The sequence below is a fragment of the Cololabis saira genome, chromosome 20, assembly GCF_033807715.1.
Source record: "Cololabis saira isolate AMF1-May2022 chromosome 20, fColSai1.1, whole genome shotgun sequence".
Taxonomy (NCBI): domain Eukaryota; kingdom Metazoa; phylum Chordata; class Actinopteri; order Beloniformes; family Belonidae; genus Cololabis; species Cololabis saira.
The window spans coordinates 34,708,628-34,724,680 of record NC_084606.1 but is presented as its reverse complement, the minus strand read 5'-3'; the positions used below and the strand labels follow the sequence as shown (position 1 = coordinate 34,724,680).

Genomic DNA, 16,053 nt, shown 5'->3' with positions numbered 1-16,053 from the left:
AGATTTTGTTATGATCTAGCTTCTTAGGTCAGCTGCCCTTGTCTTTATCAATGAGACAACATCAATGAACGAGTCTATTTTCATACATAAAGGGCACTGGGTTATAAGGCGCACGATAAAGCATATATAAAGCGAAACAAAACAGTCTGGAAAGTCAAACTTTATTCAACTCATTCACAATAACTCAGAATATCATTCAGTTGTAACTAACACAGAAAAATACACTCACATTTTAAATCATTCGTCTTCCACAAATCCACAAATAAAAAGTGGCGGAGGTAAGCGTCGTACCACGTCCTGTTCCCTGTTCATCGTTGCCAGGAAGCTGACACCTGAAGTTAGTCTGAGGTTGGAATAGCATTGTATTCCAAAATCAAAAATATTAGACAATCAATTGGTACGTCAGCAGCAGATTGAGGATATGTACTGTGTCCACCGAAAACCAGTTCAAACACCATGATATAGTTTCATCCCATCAATGGCAAAGACCTGGATGACATCTTACGTCAACTGAACTCCTCCTCTTACTGTTTAGACATCCTGCCATCAAGTATTTTCAAAAAAGTCTAAAAGATTTTAGAATCAGATATGTTACAGATTATGAACTTTAATGTCAGATGTGTTTCCATAGCGAGGCAGCACAGCGGCTTACTGGTTAGCACTGTTGCTTCACAGCAAGAAGGTTCCTGGGTTGCTCCGCTGAGCCAGTGAAAGACTGCTGGTACTTCCACCACAACGTGGCGTGAAATCAGTAGCTAGACTCTTTTCCTCCATTGTTCCTGATGGTGGAATAACCTACAAAACTCTGTCAGATCTGGTCTCTCTGCTCATCAGAATGAGTTAGAATATTCATCCAGCTCTTTGCAGGACTCAGCACTGAGAAAGCTGCATGCACTTATGACAAGATGATATTATGATGGGGAATTTTAAGATCTAGTTTTCTTGTATAAAGTGACTGTTGTGTTGGGTGGGGAATTAACATTTCAACCAAAAAACAAACACAAATCATAACAAAAAAAAAAAAAAAAATAGCACCCAGCAGACCGACCAGCACTGATCCAGCTGGACCTCCTATGTGATTTCTTGCTTGTGTGTCTCTCAGATGTAAGTCGCTTTCGATAAAAGCGTCTGCTAAATGGCACTAACTAACAGTAGTAATAGTACGACTAGTAGTAGTAGTGGCACCAACAGTAGTAATAGTACGACTAGTAGTAGTAGTAGTAGTAGTAGACGATGTCCCCGGGCACAGGCCACAGATGCAGGCACACATGCAGACACAGAGTTTGATGGTCACGGCCAAGCCCAGAAAGATGTAGACCAGCGTGGTGATCCAGAAGGAGAACAGGTAGAGCGTCTTGTCGCAGTGGGGATCGACAGACGTGTTCTTGTCGTAGTTTGGCTGATAAATGGAGTAGATCCACACATTACCTACGGAGAAAATGGAAAAATGTAGACATACATGCTGTAATCTGCAAAATATTTTTTCTACTGATCAAACTTCACATTGTACCGTGTGATTTTGTCAAATTCTGTATCATCTTTTGCAGATATGATTCCAGTTTGAATTTAAATTGAAAGACCAGTTTGCTTCATCAAACTGATTTTTTTGATTATTGTACGTCAACACCCAGGGATCAGTTTGTGAACAGCTCTCAGTTCAAACAGACATAGAAGGACACCTAGTGGCTCACATGTGTGTCGCTACTGCACTGACACTGTTTAATAGTTTATAATCGTGTGAATGTGTATGAATGTGTATGAATGTTGGTGGTGGTCGGAGGGGCCGTTTGGCGCGATATGGCAGCCACGCTTCCGTCAGTCTGCCCCAGGGCAGCTGTGGCTACAAACGTAGCTTACCACCACCAGAGAGAATGTGTATGAATGAATAATGATCTCTGTAAAGCGCTCTGGGTGCCTTGAAGGGCGCTATATAAATCCAAGTCGTTATTATTATAATTATTATAATGATCTTCTTTATATTAAATCTTCAGACATGGTGCAAAAAAGAAGTTTTTTGAACTAGGTTGTAAAAATGTTCATTACTGCTATAAAGCTGGATATTTTAACATTGGAGTCAACGTGTTGAACCTCCTCTCTGAATGTCCCTCATGATATCCATATTTAGTTACTAAGTTACTAAGGTTAAAGTTGAAATAACTCCTACCTTCACACGGGATATAAAGTTGTAATAACGTGATAATAAATGAGCTGATTCATCTGTTGGAAGTTGCAGTTGGGTCAAATCAACATGAGTTTCAAAGGAAATGACACCTCCTGCGTGTTAGTTCCCCCATGATTTCAGCACCCTGGGTGGGGTTGGCGAAAGGGCCTTTCTGTGTGGAGTTTGCATGTTCTCCCCGTGTTGATATTTACCTAGTAAAATAATTATGTTGACCATGTTTGATATATTTGGAAGATTATCCATATAAATTAAGATTTGGTTGGAGTCAAAAGCTCCTGCTTGGAGGGGCAAACACCAACAGAGCTGTTCTGCAGAATAAATGAGTCGTGCGTTCAGGCCACCGGGCAACCACGTTTGACAGAGACATAGTTGCATCGCAGATTGCACTGCAACACTGCAAGATAAGCCATGGTACTTGTATTTTCTTTTCAGGTCGTCCTGCCAAAGCTGTCTTTTATAGCTTGTCACACCAATTATTCAAAATGTCTAAATTACTAATGGAGAATTTTTATTAATTGGAGGAAACGGGGAATGTGTTACACGCGTTTCTGCGGACAGGTACATGTTGATAAATTCCAAACTTTGCGTGGGAATACTCGTACGCACGCTTTACGCACAGATCTGTGCGTACAAACGGTTGATAAATGAGGGCTCTACTGCCCCCTCTGGCCAACCGGGGTGCCAGATGTGGTGGGGAGGATCTGGCCAGAATAACGTGGTCCTTCCACGCGATATGTCCGGCCAGAGAAACCCCACTCTGGTGAAAAGATGCTGCCTGCTCACTCCTCAGGTTAAGGAGGAGACCTGAGCTCAGTGCAGGGCCCTCCTGGGGTTGGTAGAGGATGGCAATGCCCAGGACTGTAGCTTAGGTAGGAGCACTGAGTGATAAAATGGGGGAAAAGACCGGGATAAAAATATTTAAAAAAAAAGATGTAAACTGTCATTAAGGCTGACTGGTACTTTTATCTACCGAGATGCAAGCAGAAGCTTCCACGTGGTGCATCCCGGGCAATGCTAAAGACAGAAACTGTATCACAGTGACTGACTGAAGTAGCCAATTCTGCAACCACTGACCGTCAACGACGGTCCAGTTTTTCCTAGGCACGATGCCGGCGTTACTAGTAGTGACCTCAATCAACGTCGAGGGATACACTAGAACGAAGGCCGATGTGCTAGCGGCTAGTTGCAATGGAAGCGACATCGTCTGTATGCAGGAGACTCACCTGGGTCAGACGAGCAACCAGCCAACACTACCAGGGATGAAACTGGTAGCTGAGATCCGTCATCCCAAGTATGGATCAGCCATGTTTGTGAAACCCCTGCTGGTCGTCAGGGATTTCCACACTTACAGCTCAGATACCAACATAGAGACAGTTACTATATGCCTGCCAGAGATCTCCATTACCTCACTGTATAAGCCACCTGCTAGCCCCTTTGAATGGCCTGAACTACCACCTAAATGCAGGAAGAAGCATGCTGTAGTGTTCGCAGACTTTAATTCACACCACACAATGTGGCGATACGACTCAACCAACAGCAACGGCGAACTGGTTGAAAGCTGGATGGAAAACACAGGCATGCAGCTGGAGCTCATTCACAACTCTAAACTCCCCAAGTCCTTCAACAGCTGTCGCTGGAGAAGAGGCTATAACCCTGACCTGTGTTTTGTCAGCCAAAGACTAGCACACCCGTCTGAAAAAGCGGTGCTGAAACCCCTCCCCAAGTCACAGCACCGACCAATCTCAGTCACAATCAAACCTGCCATCACAAAGTCCCAAGTACCCTTTCAACCTCATGAAGGCCAAGTGGGATGAGTATAGCGAGGGAATGGAAAAGACTCTAACAGACACTGAACCCACACCTGACAACTACACCATGTTCGTTCAGGCTGTAAAGAAGACTGCTCGCGCACACATCCCACGTGGATGCCGAAAGGAATACATCGCAGGCCTCACAGAGGAGTCATCACAACTGCTAGAGAGCTATGAAACAGAGTTCCAAAAGGACCCGTTTTCAGACACCACCAGTGATCTCAGCGATGCACTCATGGACTCCTTAGGGGAGGAGAGGCGGAAAGCCTGGAAGGATCTTGTAGAGAACATCAACATGACTCAGAACAGCAAAAAAGCCTGGTCAACAATTCGGAAATTAAACGGTGACAAGATCACACCACCTGCTATATCCGATGTAACACCAAACCAGGTTGGGAGCCAACTGGTGGCCAAGGGAGAAGAGCCGCGAAGCGCATTTGTAAATAACAAATAAGAAAGCAAAAATTAAGAATAAGATGATAAGAAAAGAAGTAAAATAATAAAAAGCACAAGCTGTTAAAAATAAGGGCAGTAGAGTACAGCAGGTAAGTTTAATTTAGGAGTACGCTTGAGTAAACAGTAATGTTTTTAACCCTGATTTAAAGGAGCTGACAGTTGGAGCAGACCTCAGGTCTACAGGAAGTTTGTTCCACCGGTGAGGAGCAGAATAACTGAACGCTGCCTCACCTTGCTTGGTTCTGGTTCTTGGGAACCACAACAAACTAGATCCAGAAGACCTAAGGGGTCTGGGAGCTTCATAGGAACTAACAGATCAACCATGTATTTTGGTCCTTTGTAGACCAGCATTAAGATTTTAAACTCTATCCTTTGACTCACTGGAAGCCAGTGTAGTGATTTCATGATCGGTGTAATATAGTCCAGTTTCCTGGTGTTTGTAAGGACTCTGGCGGATTGTTCTGGATCAGCTGCAGCAGCCTGATTGATTTCTTGTTAAGGCCTGTAAAGATGCCATTGCAATAATCCAACCTACTGAAAATGAATGCATGAATAAGTTTTTCCATGTCTTGTTTAGACAGAATCCCCTTAATTCTGGCAATGTTTTTTAGGTGGTAATAGGTAGATTTAGTGATAAACTTTAGATGGCTGTTGAAGTTCAGGTCTGAGTCAATAATTACACAGAGATTTCTGGCTTGATTCGTAGCTGTCAATGACATGGATCCAAGGTGAGCGCTGATCTTTTCCCTTTCATTTTTAGGGCCAAAAATGATCACCTCTGTCATTTCTGCATTCAGCTGGAGAAAATTCTGGCACATCCACTCATTGATTTGGTGAATACAGTTACTCAATGAGATCAGGGGACTGTAGTAATGTGGTGACACTGAAATATAGAGCTGTGTGTCATCGGCATAAGTATGATAGGAAATGTTGTGATGTTCCATAATCTGAGCTAGGGGTAGCATATAGATGTTGAACAGAAGCGGTCCGAGAATGGCCCCTTGAGGAACCCCACATGTGATCTTGGTTCTCTTAGACTCATGGTTCCCAATTGACACAAAAAAGGCCCTATCATGTAAGTAAGATTTAAACCATTGAAGCACAGTGCCGGTAAGTCCCACCCACTTTTCCAGTCTGCTGAGAAGAATGTTATGATCAACTGTGTCGAATGCAGCACTGAGATCCAATAATACCAGAACAGAGGATTTGCCTGCATCATTATTCAGATGAATATCATTTAAGACTTTGATGAGTACAGTCTCAGTGCTGTGGTGTCGCCGAAATCCAGACTGAAATGCGTTAAAAAGGTTGTTTTGCATCGTAAAAGCATGGATTTGCTGGAAAACGACCTTTTCAATGATTTTCCCCAAAAATGGGAGATTTGATGTTGGCTTATAGTTGATATTGGCTTATAGTCACTGCAGTGCTACTACAGTGTTGTAGCATCCAGATTTGATTTTTTTAGAAGAGGTTTTATTACTGCAGTTATCAAGGCATGGGGAAACTGTCCTGTTTGAAGAGAAGTATTTATTATCTGCAATACAGATAATGCAGCTATGCAGTAAAAAACTGTTTTCAAAAAGTTTGAAGGCAGAATATCAAGACAGCTTGTTGTGGGCTTTAATTTTGAAACTGTTTCCGTTAGGGTTTTGTAATCTAAAACCCTGAACTGTCCCAACTTTACTAGACAGGAAGGCCAGAGTGTTATCATTCCTGAGGTGGAGCACATTGCTTGTCTAATCTGTAATATTTTATTTTGTGAAAAAGTCAGCAAAGTCCTTACAGGCCTTTTTTGAAAGCAGTTCAATGGTTGGTGATGGTGTAAAACCCTGGGTGAATAATGCACAGGTGTTATCATTTATATAACGCTTTCTGATTACCTCTGCTTCACCTTTCATAGGATTGGCAACGGTGGTCATTTTGAACAAAACACAGTAGTGATCAGACAGAGCAACATCGTTCACCACAACCTCTGAGATATTAAGACCTTTGGAAATAATTCAATCTAAAACATGTCCTTGGATATGCGTTGAATCTTTGACATGCTGGGAAAGCCCAAAATTATCCAGAATATTTAAAAGTTCCTTAGCACACCCATCTTTGGGAATATCAACATGAATGTTAAAGTCACCCACTATAACAACACAGTCAAAATCCATGCACATAATTGACAGTAGTTTGGCAGACTCATCAAAAAACCTTGCATCATATTTGGGGGGTCTGTAGATGGTCACTAAGATTGCTCGACAGGGGGATTTTAACTGAATGGCAACGTATTCAAAGGAATCAAATTGACCATAAGACACTTTCTTACATTGGAAGCTGTCCTTGAACAGAGTGGCAACTCCGCCTCCTCTCCTATGTATTCTTGCTTCACTAAAGAAACTAAAATTCTGGGGTGTTGACTCAATAAGAACTGCTAGACTATTATCCTGACTTAACCAAGTTTCAGTTAAAAACATAAAATCAAGGTTGCGCTCGTTAATAAAATCCTTGATTAATAAAAAATTGCCAACCAGAGACCTGATATTTAAAAGGGCTAAATGTACATGTAAATTCTTAACAAGCGACACTGGTGAGTTTTGAGGATGACATGCTATACTCAACAGATTAGCAGATTGAATTGAACTTTTTTCATTTCTCACCAGTTTGATACGTTTTCTGTTACCTATCATCACAGGGATAGAGAAAGCTGATTTAACTCCATGGGGCCCAGACTTTTCCTGGGACAGAACAATGTTAATATTGACATCACAGCCTGGACCCGGCCCATATCAGACATCACTGATACGGTAGTTCAGAGGAGGTGAGGGGGGGCGGTGACTTTTGGCTAGCTGTTTCCAAGGTGGTGGTTTGGGAGGGGTGGGCGATGTGGGGAGTTAAATAAGGGATTTTGGCATGGTGTTAGTTGTAATCCAATATTCACAAGGCTTTTCATTCTGTAGGTGAATTCCATAAGTTGCGAGTCCTGACTGTCTGGAGAGAGAAAGCTGGGTGGGCTCCGGGGGGTAGAGGGTTGGGTGTCTTCTGTTGGGGCTGGGGGAGACTCAAAGTGGGGAGCCCACCCAAGCACGCTGCGTACCACAGCACTAGCCCTATGCTTTTCAACCGCCCAATATGCCTGCCCAACATGGTATAAATCAAGTCACGCACACAAACTGGACCTGCAGGATAGTGACTGGGTGCATAAAAACAACCCCCACACACTGACTCTACGCCCTCTCAGGCATCGCACCCCCTGACATCCGCAGAGCAGTCACCGCCAAAGCAGAGCGCAGCAAGCAGGCCCATGACAACCGGCACTCACTGCACGAACACCTCGCCCCCCAGAAACGGCTCACGTCCAGAAGCAGCTTCCTGGATACCACTCCAGAACTGGGGACCATCTGTCGCCAGGACCACGGAGTGGCAAAACCAGTGGAACAGCCTGGGCAGCCAGACAACCCAATAGACAGAGAGGCATCATCCCAGATGAATGTCTTTCAACTGGCCATGACCAACCCTGGGCTATCTGGAAAACCCTAAACTGTTTGCGGGTCGGCGAAGGACGCTGCAAGGCATCCATGATAAAAAGGAAATTAACATGCTCTGATGCATGCATGTGGGGAACCACAAACAATGGACCACATCATGAGATGCATATCTGCTCCACAATGCACTGGAGATGACCTGGCCGAACCCAACGTCGCTGCACTCGCATGCGCCACCCATTGGGAGGACATGGTATAGAGCAGGGGTTCCCAACCTTTTTTGTGCCGAGGACCAGCAGAAGTATAAACAAAAAGCTCAGGGACCGGTTGACAATTTATGTCAATTTTAATAAACATTTTAGAAAAAAACAATGCATTTTAAAATGCAGGCTATCATTGTTTTACTAACTTTACAATGGTTTCAGGTGCATATATTTATCCACCAACAGGTGGCGATTCATTTTACGAAAATAACAGCCTATGGCCGGGTTTCCCAGATCAGTTAAGTAGTTCTTAACAGCGAAAGACTTCTTTCAAACCTTCTTAAGGAGCCTGTGAAAGAAAATCGCGTTTCCCAGAGTCGCTCTTAGCTTAAGTATCTCTTTCATTAAGAAGGAAATGAAAGATGCTGCTGACCCAGTCTTTACAACCATCTTAGTGAACAAAGACTCACAGATCCAGCCACGTCAGGCAAATCAATATCACACCAAGCAATGAGATATTAAAACAATGCACCCCGCACAAATTTTGATCTATTTTATACTTTAGATTTATATTGTTTAGCATTTATTGGTGACAGCAAAGGGGGAAAAAAAAGAAAAATAAGGAATAACAAGTGTGTTCCTGTATATGCTTTATGCATTACGCACAAATAAAACGATCATCATGAATATAATTTATTTGATAATTTGGCTGCTATACAGCATGTTCTCGCTGCAAATCAACCGCGTCGCCGTGCGCGAAGCAGAAGTGTTTATATGAACGCATTCATGCGTCAGCACTTCAATCCCCTGGACGTGCTGTCGGACCGGGCTGTCAGGGCAGCCGTGACACCGATCCTCCTGCGCCGTGCCTGAGCCCGAGCGCACCTACACCTATAGGGAAGCAGCAGCTGAAAGAACGGGATCCTTTGATGAATCGTTTATTACAGTCTCAAATATAATCAATGGTGTCGGTTTATATTAAATAATCTTTTTGCCCAGAAGAAAAAAGAGCGAAGACAACGACCCATAACTATTTTCTTCTCTTGAAAAAACACACCTGCATTTACACCTGGTTTAGGATAAAAAGACGCTGCAGCGCGAGTCGGGATGCCGCATCATTCAGAAGAGGAGGAATACGTGCGAGGCGGTTCTGATCTCCGCAATTAGAAGCCCTCTATAATTGTAAAAAGAATTTAACTTATCACGGGTTCTTTTTGGAACATAACCCCTGCGAAAAACCAGGGATTGCTGTAATTCCACGTTGCGATTTGCGAAACTCGCCTTCTCTTGGCTCATGTTTTTGAACGCACACACACGCCCACCCCGTTTCCTCCCGGTCTCTGCGTGTGGGGAAAAAAAGCCTCACTGTAGCCAGAAATAACGGAGTAACACACCGTTTGGATGAAAAAGGGTCATTGAATTATATTTATCATCTTAATTTTTCATTATAACGCACAGGCAGCAGGGAATTAGTGCGTTAGGCAGCAGTGCTGCGTGTGAAAATGCGCTGATAGTGATCGGGGATCGATTTGCCTGGCATCGATTGATTTGGTTTCAGAACCGGACAGCTGCTCCAAAGAGCTTCTGAAAGAGCGAAACTAAAGAACGGTGTTAAGAAGTCATCTGGGAAACACCCGTATCTTAGGGTTCTCTCTTAAGTGAAACCTTCTTTGAACCTCTCTTAAATCCTTAAGAGAGGTTGGATCTGGGAAACCCGGCCTATTTCAATTGCCAGACCGCTGCGACACTTTGCCAGCTGCTTTTTCCCCCAAAAGTTCGAGGCAGATGTCTTTTGCAGCGGGCAGTATTAGCTCCTCTCCAATTGTAAAGGGCTTTTTAGCTTTTGCAATCCGGTGAGCAACGAGATATGAAGCCCTCGTTGCAGCGACGTTAGCTGATGTTGTGGCCTTTAAAACTTGCTTCTGCAAATCTAACTCACGTTTTTTCCTTTCGAAAAAATCCACTGGTTTGTCTTTGAGAGAAGGATGTTTTGTATTTAAGTGTCTTTGAAGCTTGGATGGCTTCATTGCTTCGTTGGCGAGCGTTTCTCCACATAAAATACATAGTGGGTTTGGCGCCTCCAAATCGCCAATTGCAACAAATCCGTATTTTATATACATAATGTCGTACTTGGGATTAAAGCTTTTGCTTTTCTTTTTGGTAGGATTTTCCACCTGTTCATCACTATTTCTTTTACTCGAACAACCAGTTAAGAAACGGCTCATGGAGGTTTGCTGAGGTCCGCTCATCTCTGCAGCTGACTGTACCTAACCTGCAGCACCTGCATGGCGCTGTTCAGTCCGGTCAGGTACCAGAACTTATTGTCCGCCAAGCCATGACAGGGCTGCCACTCAAAGAAACACATTTCGATTTATACAAGTTTTGGATGAAATTATATGACAAAAAAATGCTTCAGGTGAAGAATATGGTGTAAAAGTTAACTTATTTCAATAATTCAACTAGAATATGGTGTAAAAGTTAATCTATTTCAATAATTCAACTTAAACGGTGAAACTAATATATTACCTAGTCTTATTACATGCAAAGCATGATATTTTGAACCTTTATTTGTTATAATTTTGTTGATGGAGTTGTTTATTGATTTCCTAAAATATTCTCTAATTTATTTTTTATTTGGGGTTTATGGCTTGTGAGCCATAATCAGAGAGCAGCGTCTTGTTGCTGCAGGAAACTGCTGCACGGAGATGAGTGACGGACACTGGCTGATTTATGGTTCCGCGTTGCACCAACGCAGAGTTTACGGGGTAGGATACGTGGGGACGCGAACGTACGGTGCGCGTCGCACGCGTACCCATCGCCGTAGCCATGCCGTCGATTTAACGCGGAACCATAAATCAGGCTTAACGCGGGCGCATTGTCAGTTTTCTTTTCGTCTTTTCAACTGAGCACGCAAACACAAACTGAGGGTGCAATGCTTACTTATGCACCATCATAGAACCGGGCCTGGCATAATATATGTCCGTATTGGTTCAATACGGAACTTTTAATTCCCAATTCCCAACTCCTACCTGGAGGTTAAGCCCGAGTCCTCCCCGCAGCGCTGTCTGGCACATAGAAAGATCTGGGCACAGACGCAGCAGGTCCTGTTGTCCCGCCACTAAGATTTTGCTGGCCTTAATGTTTCCTGTGTTTTATTTTGTTATTATTGATCAATTTAGTGTTGATGTGTGTGTGTGACAGACGTGTGTATGGGGTGTTAATGAAAATACGGGACAAATCGCGTCCCGTATTAGTTCAATACGTGACAGAACATTTTTTTCTCAAATAAAGGACAATTCCGTATTTTACGGGACGGGTGGCAACCCTACTTGCAAGTGTTCTTTTTATTCGCCGTATCCAGGCTAAAATGCTCCCGAACTTTTGAAGTTTTGTTACCCACAGCTGCGCTGGGACGCAAAAAAAAAAAAAAAAAAGGCTGCGGCTGTCGGCAGAGATTGTATGAGTTAAAGTGAAGTGAGATGCCTCACTCCATTGGGAAAAAAAATGTCTGGTGACAATTGCCGACAATTTTGATTATCGCTTTTTTCTCGACAACGTCTGCGAATCGTTGCAGCCCTAATTATGATCGGAACACAAGCCATTCCACGGCCCGGTAGTAACAGCTCTACGGACCGGTACCGGTCCGGGGACCGGGGGTTGGGAATCACGGGTATAGAGGACGGCCAGACATGAAGAAGAAGAATCTACCAGTGATGATTATATAATTTACAGTAGGTGCACTACAGTGGATGTAGCCTCAGTGTCAGGCAACACTCTTTCTTTAATGCCAACAGATACAGGCTTTAATATTCATAGCAGTAGTCTGGCTTCTGACCACAACTGCAACTTTTTAACAGATGAATCCTCACTGATTAAAGCAAAAAGGAATGGGTTATTTGTCATATTTATGTCATCAAGACCCACCAGCAATAAACCAGCAGAAGAGGAAGGTGAACATCAGCAATTTCCAGGATGTGCAGACCCTGCTCAGGGAGGTGTGGGGCCCATCTCTGGGCTGCTGGGTGCCGGGGAGACAGCGGAGCACTGACAGCAAGACGCCAAAGACCCCCAACACGATCAGATAGATGGGGATGTACGGCTGCCGGGGACAGTCGTGCAGGTATACTGCCCCTGGTGGACAGAGAGGGGAAGGATGCTACTCAAACATTTACAGGTTCACAGCTGCAGGTTTCTTCAAGGTTTCTGTTACTCACCGATTGCAATGTAAGCAATGGTCAGGGTGCAACTAATAATATTTGAAGTGACTGTAAGGAAACAAAAAACAATTCAAATTTAATGGATATTTTATAACAAATCTATGAGAGGAGTACGTGTGTCCCTGACAATATCTCACCTTGTACAAGTGCTGCTGGAAGCCAAGACGACTCAGGTTCTTCGTCAATAACGCTACTGGTTGTCATGGTTGGTATAAAAGAATTCAACCTGCAAGGAAATATAAAGAATTGCAGCATGAAAAGAAGCTGCTATTATTGCTCAATAATTCAAGTCAGCAAACTGAGAGTATGATAAGTCATCTGTGTTGAGAAGGGAGGGGGAACAACAGGGAGAACAACAGGAAGAGCCCAGTACAGCCCAAGCAGCTGAAGTGGCGACCAGCATGGTCTGCTGCCTGACAAATGCTAATGTCAGTCCCAAGTCGCTATCCAATGAACTTCAATGTTTTTACTTCCTCATTCCGCAACAAAAATTGGATGTTCCAACTTAGAGAAGAGAACTTTTTGGAAAAAGTTTTCATATTGCACCCTTGTGTGAGACCTGGTATTGCAACATAAAGTGCCTTTATTCATTGTGTTACTTCTCATAGCAACTTTCATTGCCTTTGTTTGATCTTTCAAGGATGTAGAACTATTGAACTATTTGAAAAAAAAAAACCCAAGCAGACCACACAAGAAATAAAAGCCCAGTTGAGAAGTCCTGATATGACTGGAATAGACTATACAGGAACTATAAGTATTTCCTCACATATGTTGGACACTACAGGACTATAAAGTATTTTTTGTGTTATCTTAACACCATTTCGTGTACAAGTAAAAATTTTTATGATGAATTTAACAATGCATGTGTTAGAAAGCATGTGATACTTGAAATATAAAATAAAACTTAACAAATTCTTAATGAAGACTGGGTTAACTACTCACTGTCATTTTGAAACACCTTACTGTAAATAATTGGAGAAATGTTGTTATGAGGTTCAAATATTTTACTTGGTTTAAAAAGATCGAAAGCCTAATTTGTTCAATGTACTATTTTTGAGGTATTATATTTCTCCATAATCGCTGGTAACTCCCATATTCCTTTTCAGTACTGAGTTGATTACCCACCGATAATGGGCTTTTATCCCAAATTCTAAATAAACATAGATCGAAGGTAGAAGGAAGATACAAGTTCAGAAGAAGATTTACCTTAAAACAAAAATCACTGCCCCACCTTTGCAAAGAAAATAATAAAAATAAAGAAACTGACCTTTCACTTCAGGTTGTGTCTGACTCCGCTGAGTTTCTTGCTGCGTTTGTAACAATCACGCCTCCTCGTTATAAAGCCTGCTGATTCCGGGATCGGAATCAGCATTCTTACAAATGATAAGAATAAATAATGCCAGGAAGGAAGGAAGGAAGGAAGGAAGGAAGGAAGGAAGGAAGGAAGGAAGGAAGGAAGGAAGGAAGGAAGGAAGGAAGGAAGGAAGGAAGGAAGGAAGGAAGGAAGGAAGGAAGGAAGGAAGGAAGGAAGGAAGGAAGGAAGGAAGGAAGGAAGGAAGGAAGGAAGGAAGGAAGGAAGGAAGGAAAAGTTACATTGTAGTGTTTCAGTGCTGCAAATGGAGATATTTATTAAAGGTGAAAATAAAAAGAGATCAAAACATTTTAATTATTGCATTGTATGAAAATGCAAAGGACCTTTTTTTAAATAGTATAAATTGATATGAATGTTTGAATAATGGCAGTAGCTAAAGAGACAATAAAACAACATATGACAAAGTGCAGAGGACACTAGCTGGGAAGACATGGAGATAAAATGTAATACAAAGAAACAGGTAGCAAAATCAAAACTAAAGGCGTAGACACACACACCGACACACACACGCACACAGAAAATGAATCGTGGTCTATGTAGAGTCTAAATCTCGAATACTGTAGAGTATATAGAGAGTGTAGAGTGTCGTGGTGTTGGATGTGGGATGAAATCCTCTGATCATTGTGAAAAGCTTCCTTGTCTTGATATCAGTGGCTCCCAACTCTTCCTGTGGCCATTTTACAATACTGTACCAGCAGGGAACCTGATTACTGGTAGCGCACACGTGTTGATGGTGGAGACTTTCTTCTTCCCATTCACCTGGCTCTTCTAAATATGCCTTACTCTTTTCATGGCTGTGTTTATCCTAGTGAACTGATCAGTGAGTCAGTGTCTCGGGTTGGTTTATGGCTTGATGTTATCCATTGAGAGGGAGTGGCCGATCATTGCTCCACTTCTGAACTGGTATCTGTAGCCACTCTTGGCTGAGAGGGTTCAGGCCTATGAAGAACGATGGGCTTGGCTTTGAGTTGGCCTCTGGTGTCTCCAGTTTCATTATGATACCTATAAAGAGAAAATTCCCTCTTATAATTCACAACTGATGAATGCAAGGAAGTGGTACTTTTCTGACATCCTCACCAGAAACAGTCATAATGTGTGGGCCTCATTAGATAAGATAAGACTTTATCGTCGGTTACACAAGGTTACAGAAATATTGTCTTTGACGAGGCTCCAGTCACAAAGAAACATTCAAACAGACATATACAAACATGACATGGGGTGTTGAGGTATCAGCTGACTGTGGTGCTCGTTTTGCACTTCAGTATGGCTATTGAAGAGGGGATGAAGGATTTCTTGTAGATGTGTTTATAGGCCAGTGGTACATTAAAACGCCTGCCTTATGGTAGTAGCTGGAAGGAGTGATGGGGGGGTGAGAAGGGTCCTTTGTGATCAGATTGGCTTCCTGATCCCAGAGTGGCTGTACAGCTCAGAAAGGGGAGATGGGGGGACAGTTATTTTGGCAGCATGATTCACTTTACGTGAGAGTCCTGTTTTGTGTTTGGCAGTGAGTTGGTTGTACCAGGAAGAGATATTGAAAGAAAGAAGTGATTCAATGGGGGAGCACTAAACCAAGTTTAACACATATCCTTGCCGACCTGGAAAGTTTTGTGAGCAGGTGGAGATATTGTTGTGCTTTTTTATATGTTCTGGCTGAGATTTGAGAGAAGGACAGGGAAGTGTCTATTTCTGTGCCCAAGTCCCTGAATACTTACACTTGTTCCACTGGCTGAACCCTGGACGCTAAGTGGCTGAAACAGCGGTGATGCCTTGTCTGCCCCCTCAGCAAGACTCCTTCCTTTTTGTGATGTTGAGCTCCAAAGAGAGCTTCACTGTTACAAATGATATTATTGGTGTACACAGAGAAGAGGGTTGGGGAGAACAAATGCAACCTTGAGGGAGTCCAGTGTTTAAAATCAGCTTTGTTGATTAAACCCCATTGAAATACACCTGCTGTGGTCTGTCCAGCAGAAAGCTTTTAGTCCACATTTTCAGTATTGGGTGAACCTGAAGATCAGAAAGGTGATGTAAAAGTTTATCAATGCTCACAGTGTTAAAAGCGGAGGGAAAGTCCATGAATGTAATCCCGGTGTGTGGATGTGTTGAATCCAGGTTCTTGGTGACAGTGCTTAAAAGTGTGAGGCTTGCATCCTCCACACCACGCCTTGCTCTGTAAGCAAACTGGAATGGGTATAGTTTGTCTGACACCATCCCTGATAGGAGGTTGCATACCACCCTTTCCATACATTTGCACAGCACAGATGTTAGTGCCACTGGTCTGTAGTCCTTTAGGTCCTTAGCAGGTGCCTTTTTGAGGATTGGAATGAAAATGGACTCTCTCCACT

The 16,053-nt window shown here is 43.0% G+C and overlaps 1 protein-coding gene across 1 annotated transcript; it reads right to left on the bottom strand.

Moving 5' to 3' along the window:
* Nucleotides 1-189: 189 nt before the first annotated feature.
* On the bottom strand, nucleotides 190-13,690 carry LOC133420016 (transmembrane protein 272-like). Its single transcript, XM_061709560.1, has 5 exons — nucleotides 13,607-13,690; nucleotides 12,477-12,565; nucleotides 12,337-12,387; nucleotides 12,047-12,253; nucleotides 190-1,428 (listed from the first exon to the last, which is right to left on the bottom strand). Exons 2-5 carry the CDS (start codon nucleotides 12,541-12,543, stop codon nucleotides 1,142-1,144), a joined length of 612 nt encoding a protein of 203 aa, XP_061565544.1. The 5' UTR covers nucleotides 12,544-12,565; nucleotides 13,607-13,690; the 3' UTR covers nucleotides 190-1,141.
* Between the last annotated feature and the right edge of the window lie 2,363 nt (nucleotides 13,691-16,053).